We start from the raw sequence: 16,476 nt of genomic DNA, 5'->3' as shown, positions 1-16,476 counted from the left end.
AGTTTGGTACAGATTTATTGATGACATCTTCATGATCTGGACTCACAGTGAAGAAGAACTCCAGAATTTCCTCTCCAACCTCAACTCCTTTGGTTCCATCAGATTCACCTGGTCCTACTCCAAATCCCATGCCACTTTCCTTGATGTTGACCTCCACCTGTCCAATGGCCAGCTTCACACGTCCGTCCACATCAAACCCACCAACAAGCAACAGTACCTCCATTACGACAGCTGCCACCCATTCCACATCAAACGGTCCCTTCCCTAAAGCCTAGGTCTTCGTGGCAAACGAATCTGCTCCAGTCCGGAATCCCTGAACCATTACACCATCAACCTGACAACAGCTTTCGCATCCTGCAACTACCCTCCCGACCTGGTACAGAAGCAAATAACCAGAGCCACTTCCTCATCCTCTCAAACCCAGAACCTCCCACAGAAGAACCACAAAAGTGCCCCACTTGTGACAGGATCCTTTCCGGGACTGGATCAGATTCTGAATGTGGCTCTTCAGCAGGGATACGACTTTCTCAAATCCTGCCCTGAAATGAGATCCATCCTTCATTAAATCCTCCCCACTCCACCAAGAGTGTCTTTCCGCCGTCCACCTAACCTTCGTAACCTCTTAGTTCATCCCTATGAAATCCCCAAACCACCTTCCCTACCCTCTGGCTCCTACCCTTGTAACCGCCCCCGGTGTAAAACCTGTCCCATGCACCCCCCCACCACCACCTACTCCAGTCCTGTAACCCGGAAGGTGTACACGATCAAAGGCAGAGCCACATGTGAAAGCACCCACGTGATCTACCAACTGACCTGCCTACACTGTGACGCATTCTATGTGGGAATGACCAGCAACAAACTGTCCATTCGCATGAATGGACACAGGCAGACAGCGTTTGTTGGTAATGAGGATCACCCTGTGGCTAAACATGCCTTGGTGCACGGCCAGCACATCTTGGCACAGTGTTACACCATCCGGGTTATCTGGATACTTCCCACTAACACCAACCTATCCGAACTCCGGAGATGGGAACTTGCTCTTCAATATATCCTCTCTTCCCGTTATCCACCAGGCCTCAATCTCCGCTAATTTCAAGTTGCCGCCACTCATACCTCACCTGTCATTCAAAAACATCTTTGCCCATGCACTTCTGCCTCGACTGACATCTCTGCCCAAACTCTTTGTCTTTAAATATCTCTGCTTGTGTCTGTATACGTGTGTGTGTGCGCGCGCGCGCGAGTGTATACCTGTCCTTTTTTCCCCCTAAGGTAAGTCTTTCCGCTCCTGGGATTGAAATGACTCCTTACCCTCTCTCTTAAAACCCACATCCTTTCGTCTTTCCCTCTCCTTCCTTCTTTCCTGATGAGGCAACAGTTTGTTGCGAAAGCTTGAATTTTGTGTGTATGTTTGTGTGTCTGTCGACCTGCCAGCACTTTCATTTGGTAAGTCACATCATAAAATGTCAGGCTTGTGCTGGGATAGTGCCATGAAAACAACAAGGGGTGCTAGCCCCCTCCATGAAAAACACGACCACACCATAACACCACTGCCACTGAATGTTACTGTTGGCACTACACAAGCTGGCAGATGATGTTCACCGGCATTTGCCATACCCACACCCTGCCCTCGGACCACCACATTGTGTACTGTGATTCGTCACTCCACACAACACGTTTTTCCACTGTTCAACTGTCCAATGTTACGCTCCTTACACCAAACGAAGAGTTGTTTGGCATTTACCGGCATGATGTGTGGCTTATGAGCAGCAGCTTGACCATGAAATCCAAGTTTTCTCACCTCCTGCCTAACTGTCAGAGTATTTACAGTGGATCCTGGTGCAGTTTGGAATTCATGTGCGATGGTCTGGGTAGATGTCTGCCTATTACACATTACGACCCTCTTCAACTGTCGGCAGTTTTTGTCAGCCAACAGATAAGGTTGGCCTGTACGCTTTTGTGCTGTACATGTCCTTTCACATTTTCACTTCACTATCACATTGGAAACAGTGGACCTAGCGATGTTTAGGAGTGTGGAGATCACGCGTGCAGACATATAACACAAGTGACACCCAATGACCTGACCACGTTTGAAGTCCGTGTGTTCCGCAGGGCGCCCCATTCTGTTCTCTCACGATGTATAATGATTGTTGAGGTCACTGATATGGAGTACCTGGCAGCAGGTGGCAGCACAATGCACTTAATATGAAAAACATATGTTTTTGGGGGTGTCTGGATACTTTTGATCACATAGTGTAAATCATGTAACTAGAGGACACTGCTGTTAGAGACTAATTAAATATAAGCACAGCTTTGTATACAAATTACATTAATTAACATATTCTTATGTTGTTTATTAAAATTTTTATTAGCATGAGAATGTTTATCCGATATTGTCAACAGATTTCAAATGAAGTCTACCACTAAATATAAACTATAATAACCAGCTTTGCCCATTGCAGGCACGTAAGTGGGCACACTGAGAATGATGCGGGTTTTGGTCATGTTAACTCAGACTGTGTCAGTTTGAAACCCAAGCGGCTGCATCCATGATTCAAAGATTTCACTCAGAGCAGTTTCTGATGGATAATTAAGGGCCCTTAATTTTTGTATAGATGGTCAAGTAGGGACTCAGGAATATTTTAATAGTTAGTGTAGATGATATTTAGCTGATTTTGATCAAGTGGTAGTCTCTAGTACTTTAGTTTTTTCCATGTGCTTGGTTTTGTACTTTAATTATTTTTAAGTAATTTCAGTTACCTTTGAGCATTTTCAAGTCATTTAGAATTGCACATTCAGTGGGTGTTAGACACTCGGACCTATTTCTCTTATCCTCTATAATGGAACTGAATATTGGAACAAATGAGCTGCAATTTATTTCTGCTGCTTATTTAAACTTAATTTAATCGACCAATCTAGCTCATAACTTGCAACTTTATGTTAATTTGTAGGTTTGTGAGGAGTAAAGATAGAATTTTTGATGAAGGTTAAATATTCTGGTGAGTTTGTCAGCAATTACTGTCAATTACATTAATACCTTGTACATAGTGCTGAGGGATAAAATCCTCCTGCAAGTATATGTCATATTACAAAAGGCAGATTTCTACACATATTTTGAGGCTGACTGCTCGATTTTCACGGAAAGCCAAACTGTTATGAAAAACTGGATAAGAATAATCTTGAACATACCTGGGTAAGAATCGCATCATTATATCACCATCACCAGTTGCAGCTGCTCCTCCTATACTGCTGTCTGCGTATGCACCTGCCCCAGGGATTGGAGAATCTCCAACTCTTCTGAAATTTGGATAGTAGCACATGGGTGAAATTCAGTGAGTGGGTAAAGAATAATTAGTTTTACAACTTTGTGAACAAATATTCAAAAATATTCTGTAAAGGGCAAAAAAGTGAGGATATGCAACCTCTCACTTGCAGATGAATGGTGAATGGTAACTGCACCTTACAGCACATGAAAATTTAGTTATGGCGTGGGACTGGAACATAATATTGGTGAAAGCAAGAGGAGGAAACAAGTAGGTTAATAAAGACAGGGAAGGAATTTTTTTTGGGGGGGGGGGGGGGGGGGCATGGATGAAAGGGAAAGATGCCTGATAGAATTTCAAGAAGAGCACAATTTAACAACTGCAGACAATTAATTTAAGAATCATGAAAGAAATTGTACATCTGAAAGAGAACTATAGACAGAGAAAGGTTTTGAACTGATTATATTATTCTAGAAAGAAGTTTGGAAACCAGATTTTAAACTTCAAAATATCTCCTGACCAAATGTGGACTTTGACCATAATTTATTAGCTGTGAAATGCAGACTGACACTAGAAGAACCATAGTGATCAATCTGACTGTTGAGTGTTTTTTAATACTTAATAACTAGTGTACATTCCAATTCAGTGGGCTTATATTTCATGAATTTTAATGTACTTGGTGGTTTATAATTTCTGTAAAAAAAACGAACATCTGTTACAAAAACTGAACAACTTACAAACATTTTTACCTTGAAGGACTGCAACTAGTTCAACAGACATTTTTTATGTACCATGTCTCTAGACGTGCAACAATGGCTTTTACATCTTCATTATTCTTGTGACCTTGTTCCCTCTATTTATTTCCATTTTACTTTATTTGGTGGAAGAATGAACATACTTGTTGCTGTTCTCTGTCAGTACATTGTTGTGCTCTGCAGAAGTGTAGCACTCCTGGTTATTATGGCACATCAGTATTTTCGTTTGGATGAAGAATTATTCAATTATTTGAACAGTTTACCACCAGAAGAAGATTCTGAAGGAGAAGATATTTTTGAATGTTATGAGATGCTTGATAAAAATTGACAAAGATAATATGGATGGTACAGAATATCAACCTCACAAAACAGAGCAAGGCAAATAATCTTAGTTGTAAGATGAATATTCACGATTTGTACAACATCCAAATAACCACGTGCTTACAGGTTTGATTCTGGTGGTACCACAAATTCCTACTAACATCCAGTGGTGGATACATATGTGAGGTGCGCGACTCCGCCTTGCAGGGCCGCCCAAATTGCCACCCGTGCCGGCCCCGCCAGTCAGTCCTCACAACTACTGAAACATGACGGTAATGGTCTGGCATGTAAATTGAATCAGTGCTTAACTGAACTACCATTCTTTGAAGAAGAATCACTCTTTGTGATTAAAAAGAGACTAATGGGAGAAATTCTTCAATACAAGCAAAGGAGCATAAATGCCCTTAATGATCGTGATTCAGTTATGCAAGTGTAGTCAGTTTGTCCTAGTCTGACTACCCTACTTTGAACATGCTGTACAAAATATTTGCTTGCCTAAGTGCCTCTATTGCTACAGTAGAAAGAAGTTTTTCAACACTGCGGCATACAAAGACATGACTAAGGTCGACAATGAAGGAGGATCGACTTAATGGCTTAGCTCTGTTGAACACTCACCCTGACATTTATTTTCCTACTGACGGTGTAATTAACCAATTTGCCACGAAGAATAGGTGCATAGGATTCATCATTTAAAAAAGAGAACCACAACTGTAACTTTTTTATATCATAAGATGACATTCTCTTGTATATGTGTATAACCGGTTCAAACAAAACTTTCTTAAATTTTGCATGTGACTTGATTATTTTTTTATTACGGTAAAAGTAAAGGTAGCTCCAGATATCTTTAGTGCCCCCTCCTTGAGGCTTTTCTGTATCCACCACTGCTCACATCCAAGGAAGAAAATGGAAAAAATCGCATCCATCTTGGCATCCAGAAGTTGGACGTGAAGAGACTGCTGCCCATGGAATGCTGTGAACTCAAATTGCACTGTGCCATGAACACAGAAGATTAGGGCCCCACAACATGTTGGCAGAAACTCTACAGTCAAGAAACTTTTAGTCAGAGGAAGTTAATTGAGTGCACGGCGAATGTGGATAGACAATAACATTCTACAAAACATAAAAATCTTTACAGAAATTATGGCCCGAGAAGTTCTCCAGGATGACACCTGGGTACTTGATACTGTCCAATTAAAAGCTATCATAGCCATGATGTATGCACTTGTGAGTGTTATGAAGAAAAGAATTTCCGCATCACCCTTCTGTGGTCTCAAGAGGGGTGGCTGACATTTTTTTCTTGCACTATAGGAAGAAATATGTTAATAGAACTCATGTAATTTTAATTCATGTAATTTTTATGATTAGATGACAAGAACACTCATGATAAGAGACTCGAGACTGATGGCTTCACAGAAACTACCCCAGTCTGGAATCCATTTGTAGACAACTGCACCAGTAACTACATAGCAGGTGCATTTATAACCACTGATGAACAGCTTTGGCCATGCAAAGCTCGCTGCTGATACACAATAAATTACTAATATTCCAGATAAATTTGGTTTGAAGTTCTGACATGCAAGAGATGCCAGTCATAAATGTCATGTAAGGCCCCCCGCGAGTAAACAGAAGTGCCGCAACACAACATGGCATGGATTCGACTAACATCTGAAGTGGTGCTCGAGGGAACTGACACCAAGAATCCTGCAGGATTGTCCATAAATCCATAAGAGTATGATCTCTTCCGCACAGCACATTTCGAGACGTCTCAGATATGCTGAATAATGTTCATTTCTGGTGAGTTTGGTGGCCAGCCAAAGTGTTTATACTCACAAGAGTGTTCCTGGAGTCACTCTGTAGTAATTCTGGACATGTGGGGTGCTGTGTTGTCCTCCTGGAATTATCCAAGTATGTTGGAATGCACAATGGACATGAATGGATGCAGATGATCAGGCAGGATGGTTACGTACGTGTCATCTGTTAGGGTCATATCTAGACATACCAGGGGTCCCATATCACTCCAACTGCACACGCCCCACACCATTACAGAGCCACCTCCTGCTGGAACAGTCCCCTACTGACATGCAGGGCCCATGGATTCATGAGGTTGTGTCCATATCCGTACGCGTCCATCTGCTCGATACAATTCGAAATGAGACTCGTCTGACCAAGCAATATGTTTCCAGTCATCAACAGCCCATTGCTGGTGTGGACGGGCCCAGGCGAGGCATAAAGCTTTTGTGTCGTGCAGTCATCAAGGGTACACGAGTGGACCTTCGGCTCCGAAAGCCAATATCGATGATGTTTCACTGAATGGTTCGCATGCTGACACTTGTTGATGGACCAGCATTGAAATCTGCAGCAATCTGTGGAAGGGTTGCATTTCTGTTATGTTGAATGAATCTCTTCAGTCATCATTGGTCCCATTCTTGTAGGATATTTTTACAGCTGCAGTGACGTAAGAGATTTGAAGTTTTACTGGATTCCTGATATTCATGGTACACTCGTGAAATGGTCATACGGGAAAATCCCCACTTCATCGCTACCTCTGAGGTGCTGCGTCCAATCGCTCATGTGTTGTCGACCACAGTGCTGTATTCTACCTGCTTACATATCTCTGTATTTGCATGCCTACACCAGTTTCTTTGGCACTTCATTGTATATGGTGAATGGGTTTCCTTACTTGAGTAAACAAATTAAAAGGCCCATTACATATCTGTTGCAGGGCATGTTGTTGCATGTCTCATGCAACATTATGCTTCAAAAATAAGAAATGTAACATTTGACAATTTCTTCACAGCCAAATATCTAGCAGATCAGTTAAAGTGGGAGAGCACAACCATGGTGAGTACACTGGAGAAAACTGGAAGAGAAGTTCCTTCATCACCAAAGTCTACTGCTAGATCTTTGTATGATACTATCTTACACAAGCTAATGACACAACAATTACTTCGTATCAGGGGAAGATGATGAAAACTTTTCTTCTACTGAGCACACTGCAGCAGTCAGTTGCAGTGGACCAAGAAACACAAACTAAACTCCCTGACACAGTGAACTTCTACAGTTCCACTAAATTTGGAGTTGATATTCTGGATCAGTAAACTGTAAACTGTCAAGTCTGACTGCTGCAGATTGCCTATATTTGTCTTTCTCAACCTGCTAACCTTGCTGCTGAAATCAATGACTGGATCTTTTACAGAACAACAACAGGAGAACAAGGTACCCTGCAAATTTTTCTTTTCAAATTAGCAGAACAACTCTCCCCTGTCTGTGTACAATCATGGGAATGGTTTGTTCATAAATTCATTGTGACCACAAGACTATGTAAGGCACTTGTACAAAAGACCTTCCAGACAGAGGGATGCAAAAGTTCAAACAAAATTAAAAATCTGTGTTTCACCGAAACACACACACACACACACACACACACACACACACACACACACACACACAGAGAGAGAGAGAGAGAGAGAGAGAGAGAGAGAGAGAGAGAGAGAGAGAGTGGTTGGGGTAGTGTCAGGTGGGTAGATGGAGAGGGAGGCAGGAGGCAGGGAGAGGGACACGGTGTGGGTGACTAATGGCTCAGACCAACATGGCTGATTTGCCAGCTAGGAATGTAGGAGAGAGGGATGGCAGGTATATGGGCTGGAGTGATTGTAGTTCCCAGTGGAGTGCGGCACGTGCCGAAGGTGACATGGGCACATGAACTGGGAGGGGGTGACAGGATGGAGGAAGGGGAATTTGCTGGGCGAGGATGTGGGGACAGAGGGTTACATGAGACTGAGGCCAAGATAATTATGTGAGGAGAGGATGTGCTGCAAGTACAATTCCCATCCACACAGTTCACAGAAGCTGGTGATGAGGGAAGGATACACATGGCTTGGATTGTGAAGCAGCCATTGAAAGTGAGCAAATTGTGGTCAGCTGCATGTTGTGCCACTGGGTGGTCAACTTCATTCTTGATAACAGTTTGGTTGTGGCCATTCATCCTGGTGGACAGCTGGTTGGTAGTCATATCAACATAAAACACTGTGCAGTGTTTGCAGCAGAGTTGGTATATGAAAATGACTGCTTTCATTGGTATCCCAGTTTCTGATAGGGCAGGATAAGCCTGTGACAGGATTGGAGGAGGAGGAGGAGTTGGGTGGGTGGATTGGCCAAGTCTTATACCTTGGTCTGCCACAGAGATATGATCCCCATGGCAAGGGGTTTGAGTGGAAATGACATAGGGACAGCCTAGGATATTGTGTGGGTTGGGTGGGTGATGGAACACCACACTGCAAGGGATGGGGAAGGATCTTGGATAGCATACCCCTCATTTCAGGGCAGGATTAGAAATAAGCAAAGCCCTGGCAATGGACGCTGGTCAGCTGTTGCAGTCCTGAGTGATACTGGGTGACAAGGGGGAGGGGGGGGGGGTGCTCCTTTGAAGCTGATTTTTGCCAGTGATGGGAGGATTTGGGTGGGAAGGGGTGAGGATATAGCATGGGGAAACTGTTTCTGGACTATGTTTGGGGGTGTACTGCCTGTCTGTAATGACCTTTGTGAGGCCTTCAGCATACTGGGAAAGGGGGTTCTCATCACTGCAAATACATTGTCCATGGGTGGCTAGCCTGTATGGGAGGAATTTTCTGGTGATGACAGCTGTCAAAATACACGTACTGTTGGTAGTTAGTGGGTTTGATGTGGAAAGAGGTGTGGATGGACCCATCAGACAGGTGGAAGTTAATGTCCAGAAAAGGGGTGCACTGGGAAGAGGAGATCCACATGAAGCAGGTGGGAGGAAAGGTGTTGAGGTTATGAAGGAATGTTGACAGACTGTCCTTGCCCTGAGTCCAGATCATGGAGATATCATCAATGAACCTGAATAAGACTAGCGGCTGTAAGTTTTGGGAGGCTAGGAAGCTTTCCTCTAGATAACCCATACACAGGTTGGCTCAGGAAGATGCTGTGTGGGTGTTGCGGGTTTGTTTGTAAACCTCTTCTTCTTAGGAAAGTAGTTATGGGTCAGGATGTAGAAGGTAAGGTATATAAGGAATGAGGTGGTGGGTTTGGAGTCTGAAGGATATTGGGATAGGTAGTATTTGATAGTGGCAGCACTATGGATATGAAGGATGTTGGTGTATAGTTAGGTGGCATCAACAGTGACAAGTGGGTATTCAGGAGGTAAAGGGATTGGGTTGGTGGAAAGCTGGTGAAGGAAGTGGTTAGAGTCTTTGACATGAGAGGCTAGGTTTCGGGCAAATAGTTGAAGGTGTTGGTCAAGGGTAGTTGGTTGGACATGTTGGTCAACATAAGCAGAAATTCTTTCAGTGTCAACAAAATAGCTGGCAACAATGGATTGTTGGGTTTGTACATTTTGGGGAGCATCTACAAGGTGGATGTCTGGGGTATTGGTGGGCTTATGAGGGAGACAGAATCAGATGAGAGGTTCTGGGAAGGACCTATGGATTTCAGTAGGGGTTGGAGCCCACACCATCTCTATTCCCACTGTAAGATACTGTTACTGTGCAATCCTCATTACATACAAAATATATGAAATAGAGACTCCTGCAATTCAACAACTGGACGAGCACTTCAGACACCATCTCCATCAGTCATCCAACCTATCGACATCCTACTCCTGCCTTGAGGCACCACAACCACAACACCCTTTCTTCTCACTGTGAACCCCTCGTCAACACTTCATTGCACATAGGCCCTAGCTGACCTCTTCAGTTTACCAAATCCTTCAAAACTCCCTTCTAACACCCCACAAAATCCAGAAACCAAGTAAATCCAAAACACTGTTGTTAACCTCTCCTCTAGCAACCTCAGACACACAGCCCTACCTCCAAATTTAACACTGGCCTTGTTACGGACATGCTATCCTTCTCTCAGTCCCTACAGTGGAAACTCTGCTTTGCCACCAATCCCTCAAACCTAACCTGACACTGAATCTTGCCTATCCCAGTTCATACCACATCCAAACGTGACCCTGCCCCTCCCCATCTACCACCAGGAATTCCTTACCTGCAACTTGGCCTTACCATCCTTCCCCTGGTCTCTCCTAAGAACACTAAACTTTCAGCAGAAGCCATACACAACCTGAAAACAGATCAGACCAAATCATCCTCCCTGCAGACAAAGCCTCTGCTACTGTGGCGATGAGTCACAGAGACTACCTCACACAGAAGGCTGCCGCCAACTGCCTGACTGGTCCACTTACAAGCTCTGCCAGAATGACCCCATCCCGGAAGTCTAATATTTTAACCTCCAACCCCTACTGAAATTCATAGGACCTTCCCATAACCTCTCATCTGAGTCCAACACCCTCCTTACTCCAACAACCCCCCTCCCCTTCCACACGCACACACGCAGAGAGAGACCTTCCACAGGGCATATAAAAGGACAAGAAAAAAAATTACTGGGTTTTTCCCAGATTTCCCAGTTAAAAATACACTTTCTCTTGGATGAAAATACACTTTCTCCTGCATTAAAATATGCTAAACCCTAGTGAAAGCACATTTTTTGCATGTTAAATGACATTATACTTTCCCTTGGAGCTGTAAAACTCGCCAGCCGATGACAGCAGATACTCAGGGTGTATGACATGTGATTTAGTCAGCTAATAGTAACATCACTGTTGAGTATCGTGAACACACAAACAGAAAAAGTTAATGGTTTAAATTAATACACATACAGTATAGTTAAAGCACATATAACATTGGTTGCCAGTTTTTTTGAGGACATGATTAGGCAGGTACTTAAGAGTACCACTTAAATTGAAGCAGCTGAATATTTCTGACAAGCAAGATTGTAAATTTCACTGCTGTACAACAAAAGTTTGGTGGGTTACCAGGCTGAGTCCCATGTTCTGTCAAGCACTTCAGCTTTTCCATAGAAAAGCCAGTTACATGTGACATTTCTCAAGAACTAACTTAACGCTTTTTTTTAAGGCTAATTAATCTTTTTGCCATCACTACCGGATAATTTGTAATCTATGAAAGAACTAAAATATATATGAAAAACTAACCCTGGAAGTTGGTCTTTAGCAGGTGTCACCCTCTAAGGTATATCAAACACATATGTGCCAGTAAAATTTTAAATAATATCATAAATGACTGGTCTTCTGGCCCTGAAATTTTTATAAGTGGCTGGTCCTCAGTGTTACGTTTTGAATGAGAGCGTAACTAACCATACATGATTTAAGCAAGTCATTGCATATTCTCACATGTAACATAATTCATCTTGCATAAAAGGAAATTTACTTTGAAAGTAATGCTTCCCAAAACAACATTTGCAGTTTTTCCCACAACCTCTTAGAAACGTAAACAGTTTGATGTCACACTCATCGAAATAAGGCCCACGAGAAAGACACATCATCAGCAGTTTGTTGTTACAAAGTATTGCATAGTCATTGACACATTTTGCTGTTGGCCTACACTTGTACGTGCACTGTGTTTTGCTGTTGGAAATGGCACATTTTCTTTGCAACTAAAGTTTTATTTTTGTGTTATTCTCTTGTTTATGTTTTATTGCTGGCTAAAGTAAAGTTCTTTATTAGAGTATCAGTTCTTACCATTCAATATTACAAAAATTTAACTGAAAACTAAAACAATGAAAAATTCCCAGAATTCTAAAAATGTTCCAAGTTTTTCCTAGATTTCTCCTGAATGAAAAAAATTCTGGGTTTTTCTCCAGATTTCCAGTGTTATATACACCCTGTTCTATGAGCTCCCCAAAATCCACCAACCCAACATTCCTCGACACCCCACTGTAGCTGATACTGTGCTCCAAATGAAAGAATTTTTGCTCTTGTTGACCCACACCTCCAACCAATTGCCTAAAACCTTGCCTCCCACATAAAAGACACCGACTGTTTACTTTCCATGATCCCCATCACTTTACCTTCTGGGTACCCCCCCACTCCCACCCCTCCATACACCAACAACCCCTCTGCTTACAGCCTTGCTGCTATCTAACACTACCTCTCCCAACATCCTTCAGATTACAAACCCATGACCATATTGCTTATACCCCTTACCAACTACTTTTCCTTTGAAGAGAAGGTTTACAAACAAACAAGTCTAGTCTGGTTCAGATTCATTGATGATATCTTCATGATACAGTCTCAGGGCCAAGACACCCTATCCACTTTCCTTCACAATGTTAGCATCTTTTCTCTCATCTGCATTACTTGGTCCTCCTCTATCAAATACATCACCTTCCTGGATGTTGGCCTCCATGTAACAGAGGCCAGGTAACCTGTGAAAGCAGTCATGTCATATACCAACTCTCTGCAAACACTACACAGCCTTTTATATTGGTATGACTACCAACCAGCTGTCCACCAGGATGCATGGCCACTGCCAAATTGTTGTCAAGAACCAAGTTGATCACTCATTGGCACAACATGCAGCTGAGCACAACATGCTCAATTTCAATGGTTGCTTCACTACCTGAGCCATCTAGAGCCTTCCCACCATCACCAGCTTGCCTGAACTGTGCAGATGGGATCTGTCCTTGCAACACATCCTCCACTCCCGTAATCGTCCTAGCCTCAATCACAGGCAACCCTCTCTACCTGTAGCCTCCACCCAACAGTTTCCCCTTCCTCCATCCTGTCACCCCATTGAAATTCATGTCCCCACAATGCCTCCAGTATGTGCTGCTTCCCACGAACTACTACAATCATCCCAGCCTATATACCTACCATCCCTCTCTCCCACATCCCTAGCCAGCAAACCGGCCACCTCCCTGCAAGCTGCTTGCCACCCACCCCTGCCTCATGCCACCCCTCTCTCTACCCACCCCACCTGACACCACCACCACCACCACCACCACCACAATCAGTCCATCTACTGAAAAATAACATTGGCACTGTGAGTCGATCCAGCTGGTGCTGTAGGGGCACAGTCGTGTGTGTGTGTGTGTGTGTGTGTGTGTGTGTGTGTGTGTGTGTAATTTTGTTTTATTTTATTTTAGTTTGTCCAAGGATAACAACAAAAGTTAACAAGTTTTCTTTCTTCTGTAAGTGCATATCAACAACTCAATGCTCCTGGTTTTCAGTGAGTGGTCTCTTTTAATCCTAAAGTAATTCGATTTGGTGTGTGTGGGTTTTTTTTTTTTAATGTCCAAAAAAACAGACATTATTTGTTACATCCTGCAGCATGAACATGAATCAAAGGAAAGACAGACAAGACAGACAACGGTTGCTAGTGAGCACTGAAATAAATCAATGTGGAAGGTTGAAAATCTGTGCCAGATTGGAACTTTAACTCAGTTTTACCACTTCTCATGAGAGGCTGCGTTAACTGCTTTCACCATCCAGAGCCAGTCTCTGATCGACGCAAATTTCCAACTTATCCTCACACTACTGATGTAGTGCTCCATCCATTATGCCCCTATACTCGCAGCATTCACTTATACCCATTTGAGTTTGAGGGTATGCTTGCATGTGCTCAGAAGGGATTATTGGGGCCATTGAGCCATATTTTCTACACAGTGTACATAACTTAAAACTTGCACTGTGAATATTGCGGAAATGGGAAGTTTTTATAGAAATGGGTAGTTTGTATAGAATGGATTGGGAATCAGGAGCTCATACTGTTAGTCAGTACTTAGAAAGGACATTTTTGTGCAAACATACACTTTTTTAAATGGAACAATGTCTATTGACATTAACAAACAAAAAGTGGGGTAAATTAGAATTTCAGATATTCCAATAGACATCAACCTTCTCGGCAATTATACCGGGTGATCAAAAAGTCAGTATAAATTTGAAAACTGAATAAATCACGGAATAATGTAGAGGTACAAATTCAGACACATGCTTTGAATGACATGGGGGTTTATTAGGAAAAAAAAAAAAAAAAAAAAAAAAAAAAAAAAATACAAAAGTTCAAAAAATGTAAGACAGATGGCGCTCATCTGATCAGAATACCAATAATTAGCATAACAAAGTAAGACAAAGCAAATATGTTCTTTACAGGAAATGCTCAATATGTTCACCATCATTCCTCAACAATAACTGTAGTCGAGGAATAATGTTGTGAACAGCACTGTGAAGCATGTCCGGAGTTATGGTGAGGCATTGGCATTGGATGTTGTCTTTCAGCATCCCTAGAGATGTCAGTCGATCACGATACACTTGCGACTTCAGGTAACCTCAAAGCCAATAATCGCACGGACTGAGTTCTGGGGACCTGGGAGGCCAAGCATAATGAAAGTGGTGGCTGAGCACACGATCATTACCAAACAACACGTGCAAGAGATCTTTCACACGTCTAGCAACATGGTGTGGAGTGCCATCCTGCATAAACATCATACGTTCCAGCAGGTGTTTATCAGCCAGGCTGGGGATGATGCGATTCTGTAACATATCGGCGTACCTCTTACCCATCGCGGTAGCAGTTACAAAACCAGAATCACGCAAGAAAAAAAGGCCCGATAACGGTAAATGTGGTAAATCCAACACATACTGTGACTTTCTCGTCGTGAAATGGAGTTTCCACGACAGTTCTAGGATTTTCGGTAGTCCAAATTCTGCAGTTGTCAGCGTTGACAGACCCTCGGAGCATGAAATGAGCTTCGTCAGTCCACAACACGTTACTCAACTAATCGTCATCTTCCACCATCTTTTGAAGTGCCCAGACTGCAAATGCCCTCTGCTTCACTAAAACGCCAGGTAACAGTTCATGATGCCGATGGATTTTGTATGGATAGCATCAGAGGGTACGCCTAAGTGCCAACCAAACAGTAGTGTATGGAATGCCGGTGCGAAGTGCGACAGCACGAGCGCTGACTTCCCCGTGGATAGACGAACCCACTACAGTCTCCATTTCTTCCTGAACTATCTCACTAGCATTACACCTTGTGCTCAGTTGGCCACTATGGGGTCTATCGTCTCAACAATCTGTGGCTTCAAACTTCGAAATCATTCTCGCCACAGCTGCATTTGTCAATGGACCTTTACCCGTTCAAATCCCCTTCCTATGGCGATAGGATCGTAACGCTGAACTAGCACATTCCCCATTCTGATAATACAGCTTCACTAAAAGCGCCTTTTCAGGTAACGTCAACATGCTGTGACAGCTGGCACATCTGATTCTCTCTCTCATTACAGCTCCTTTTATACACGATTGTCATGCGCAATCACTGATGTTTTGCTGTCCAGCACCATCTGTCGGACATTTTGTGAACTTTTTTTTTTTTTTTTTTTTTTTGTTCTAATAAAACCCCATGTCATTCCAAGCACATGTGTCAATTTTTACCTCTCTATCTACATTATTCCGTGGTTTATTAAGTTTTCAAATTTATACCGACTTTTTGATCACCCAGTATATAAATCTCTTCAATGAGTTATGTGAAAGTGGTAGTGGAACACCTAGACAACATAACAGAAGGAAACAACTGATGACAGAAGAGGGGGAAATTAATGTTCTTGTTGCTGTTGCAGTTGATCTGCACTTCAGCCCTCATGCAGTCGCAAGAGGAAGTGGCATGAGCCAGGCAAGTGTTCTATGCATACTCCATGAACATAGGTTCCATCCCTATCACATCTCTCTCCATCAAGAGCTGCATGAAAATGATTAGAATTATCTTAACTTCTGTACACGAGCATTAAGACAGTATACTCCAGATGTATCATGTATCTTGTTTACTGATGAAGCCTCATTTATCAATCATGGACAGGTAAACCACCATAACACGCACTATTGGTCTGTTGACACTCCCAATTGGCTTCATCAGGTGGAACGTCAGTATCTATGGAGTGTAAACATGAGGTGTGGGATAATGAACCATCAGCTCATATGCCAGTAACATGTACACAAGTACTGCAGCCTCCATGTTTGGTAGAAGACATTCCTCTGAAGACTAGGAGAAATCTGTGGTACCAACATGATGGCTGTCAAGCCCATAGTGCACGAAGTATTACAGCATGTCTTCACACATTGTTTCCAAATCATCAGATCAGACACAGAGGACCTGTACTTTGGCTGGTCCATTCACCAAATTTGACCCTTGCATCCTTTTTTCTGTGGGGAAAGCTGAAAGATGATGTCTACTGGGAGATACCAGTTACACTCAATGAAATGCAACAACATATTACTGCAGCCTGCTTGAACATCCCTGCTGAAATGCTAGCAAGTGTGCAGCAG

General features: G+C 42.8%; 1 protein-coding gene across 1 annotated transcript in view; it reads right to left on the bottom strand.

The window, feature by feature from the left end:
- Positions 1 to 16,476, bottom strand: part of LOC124621903 (N(4)-(Beta-N-acetylglucosaminyl)-L-asparaginase-like) — a 144,478-nt gene that overhangs the window by 11,456 nt on the left and 116,546 nt on the right. Inside the window, exon 5 of the mRNA XM_047147397.1 lies at positions 3,187 to 3,294. Within this exon, the coding sequence (XP_047003353.1) occupies positions 3,187 to 3,294 (108 nt within the window). The remainder of the gene's footprint in view (positions 1 to 3,186; positions 3,295 to 16,476) is intronic.

This window comes from Schistocerca americana, chromosome 7, assembly GCF_021461395.2.
Source record: "Schistocerca americana isolate TAMUIC-IGC-003095 chromosome 7, iqSchAmer2.1, whole genome shotgun sequence".
NCBI classification, from domain to species: Eukaryota; Metazoa; Arthropoda; class Insecta; order Orthoptera; family Acrididae; genus Schistocerca; species Schistocerca americana.
The sequence above is the reverse complement of the archived record's forward strand: the minus strand, read 5'-3'. Positions and strand labels throughout refer to the sequence as shown.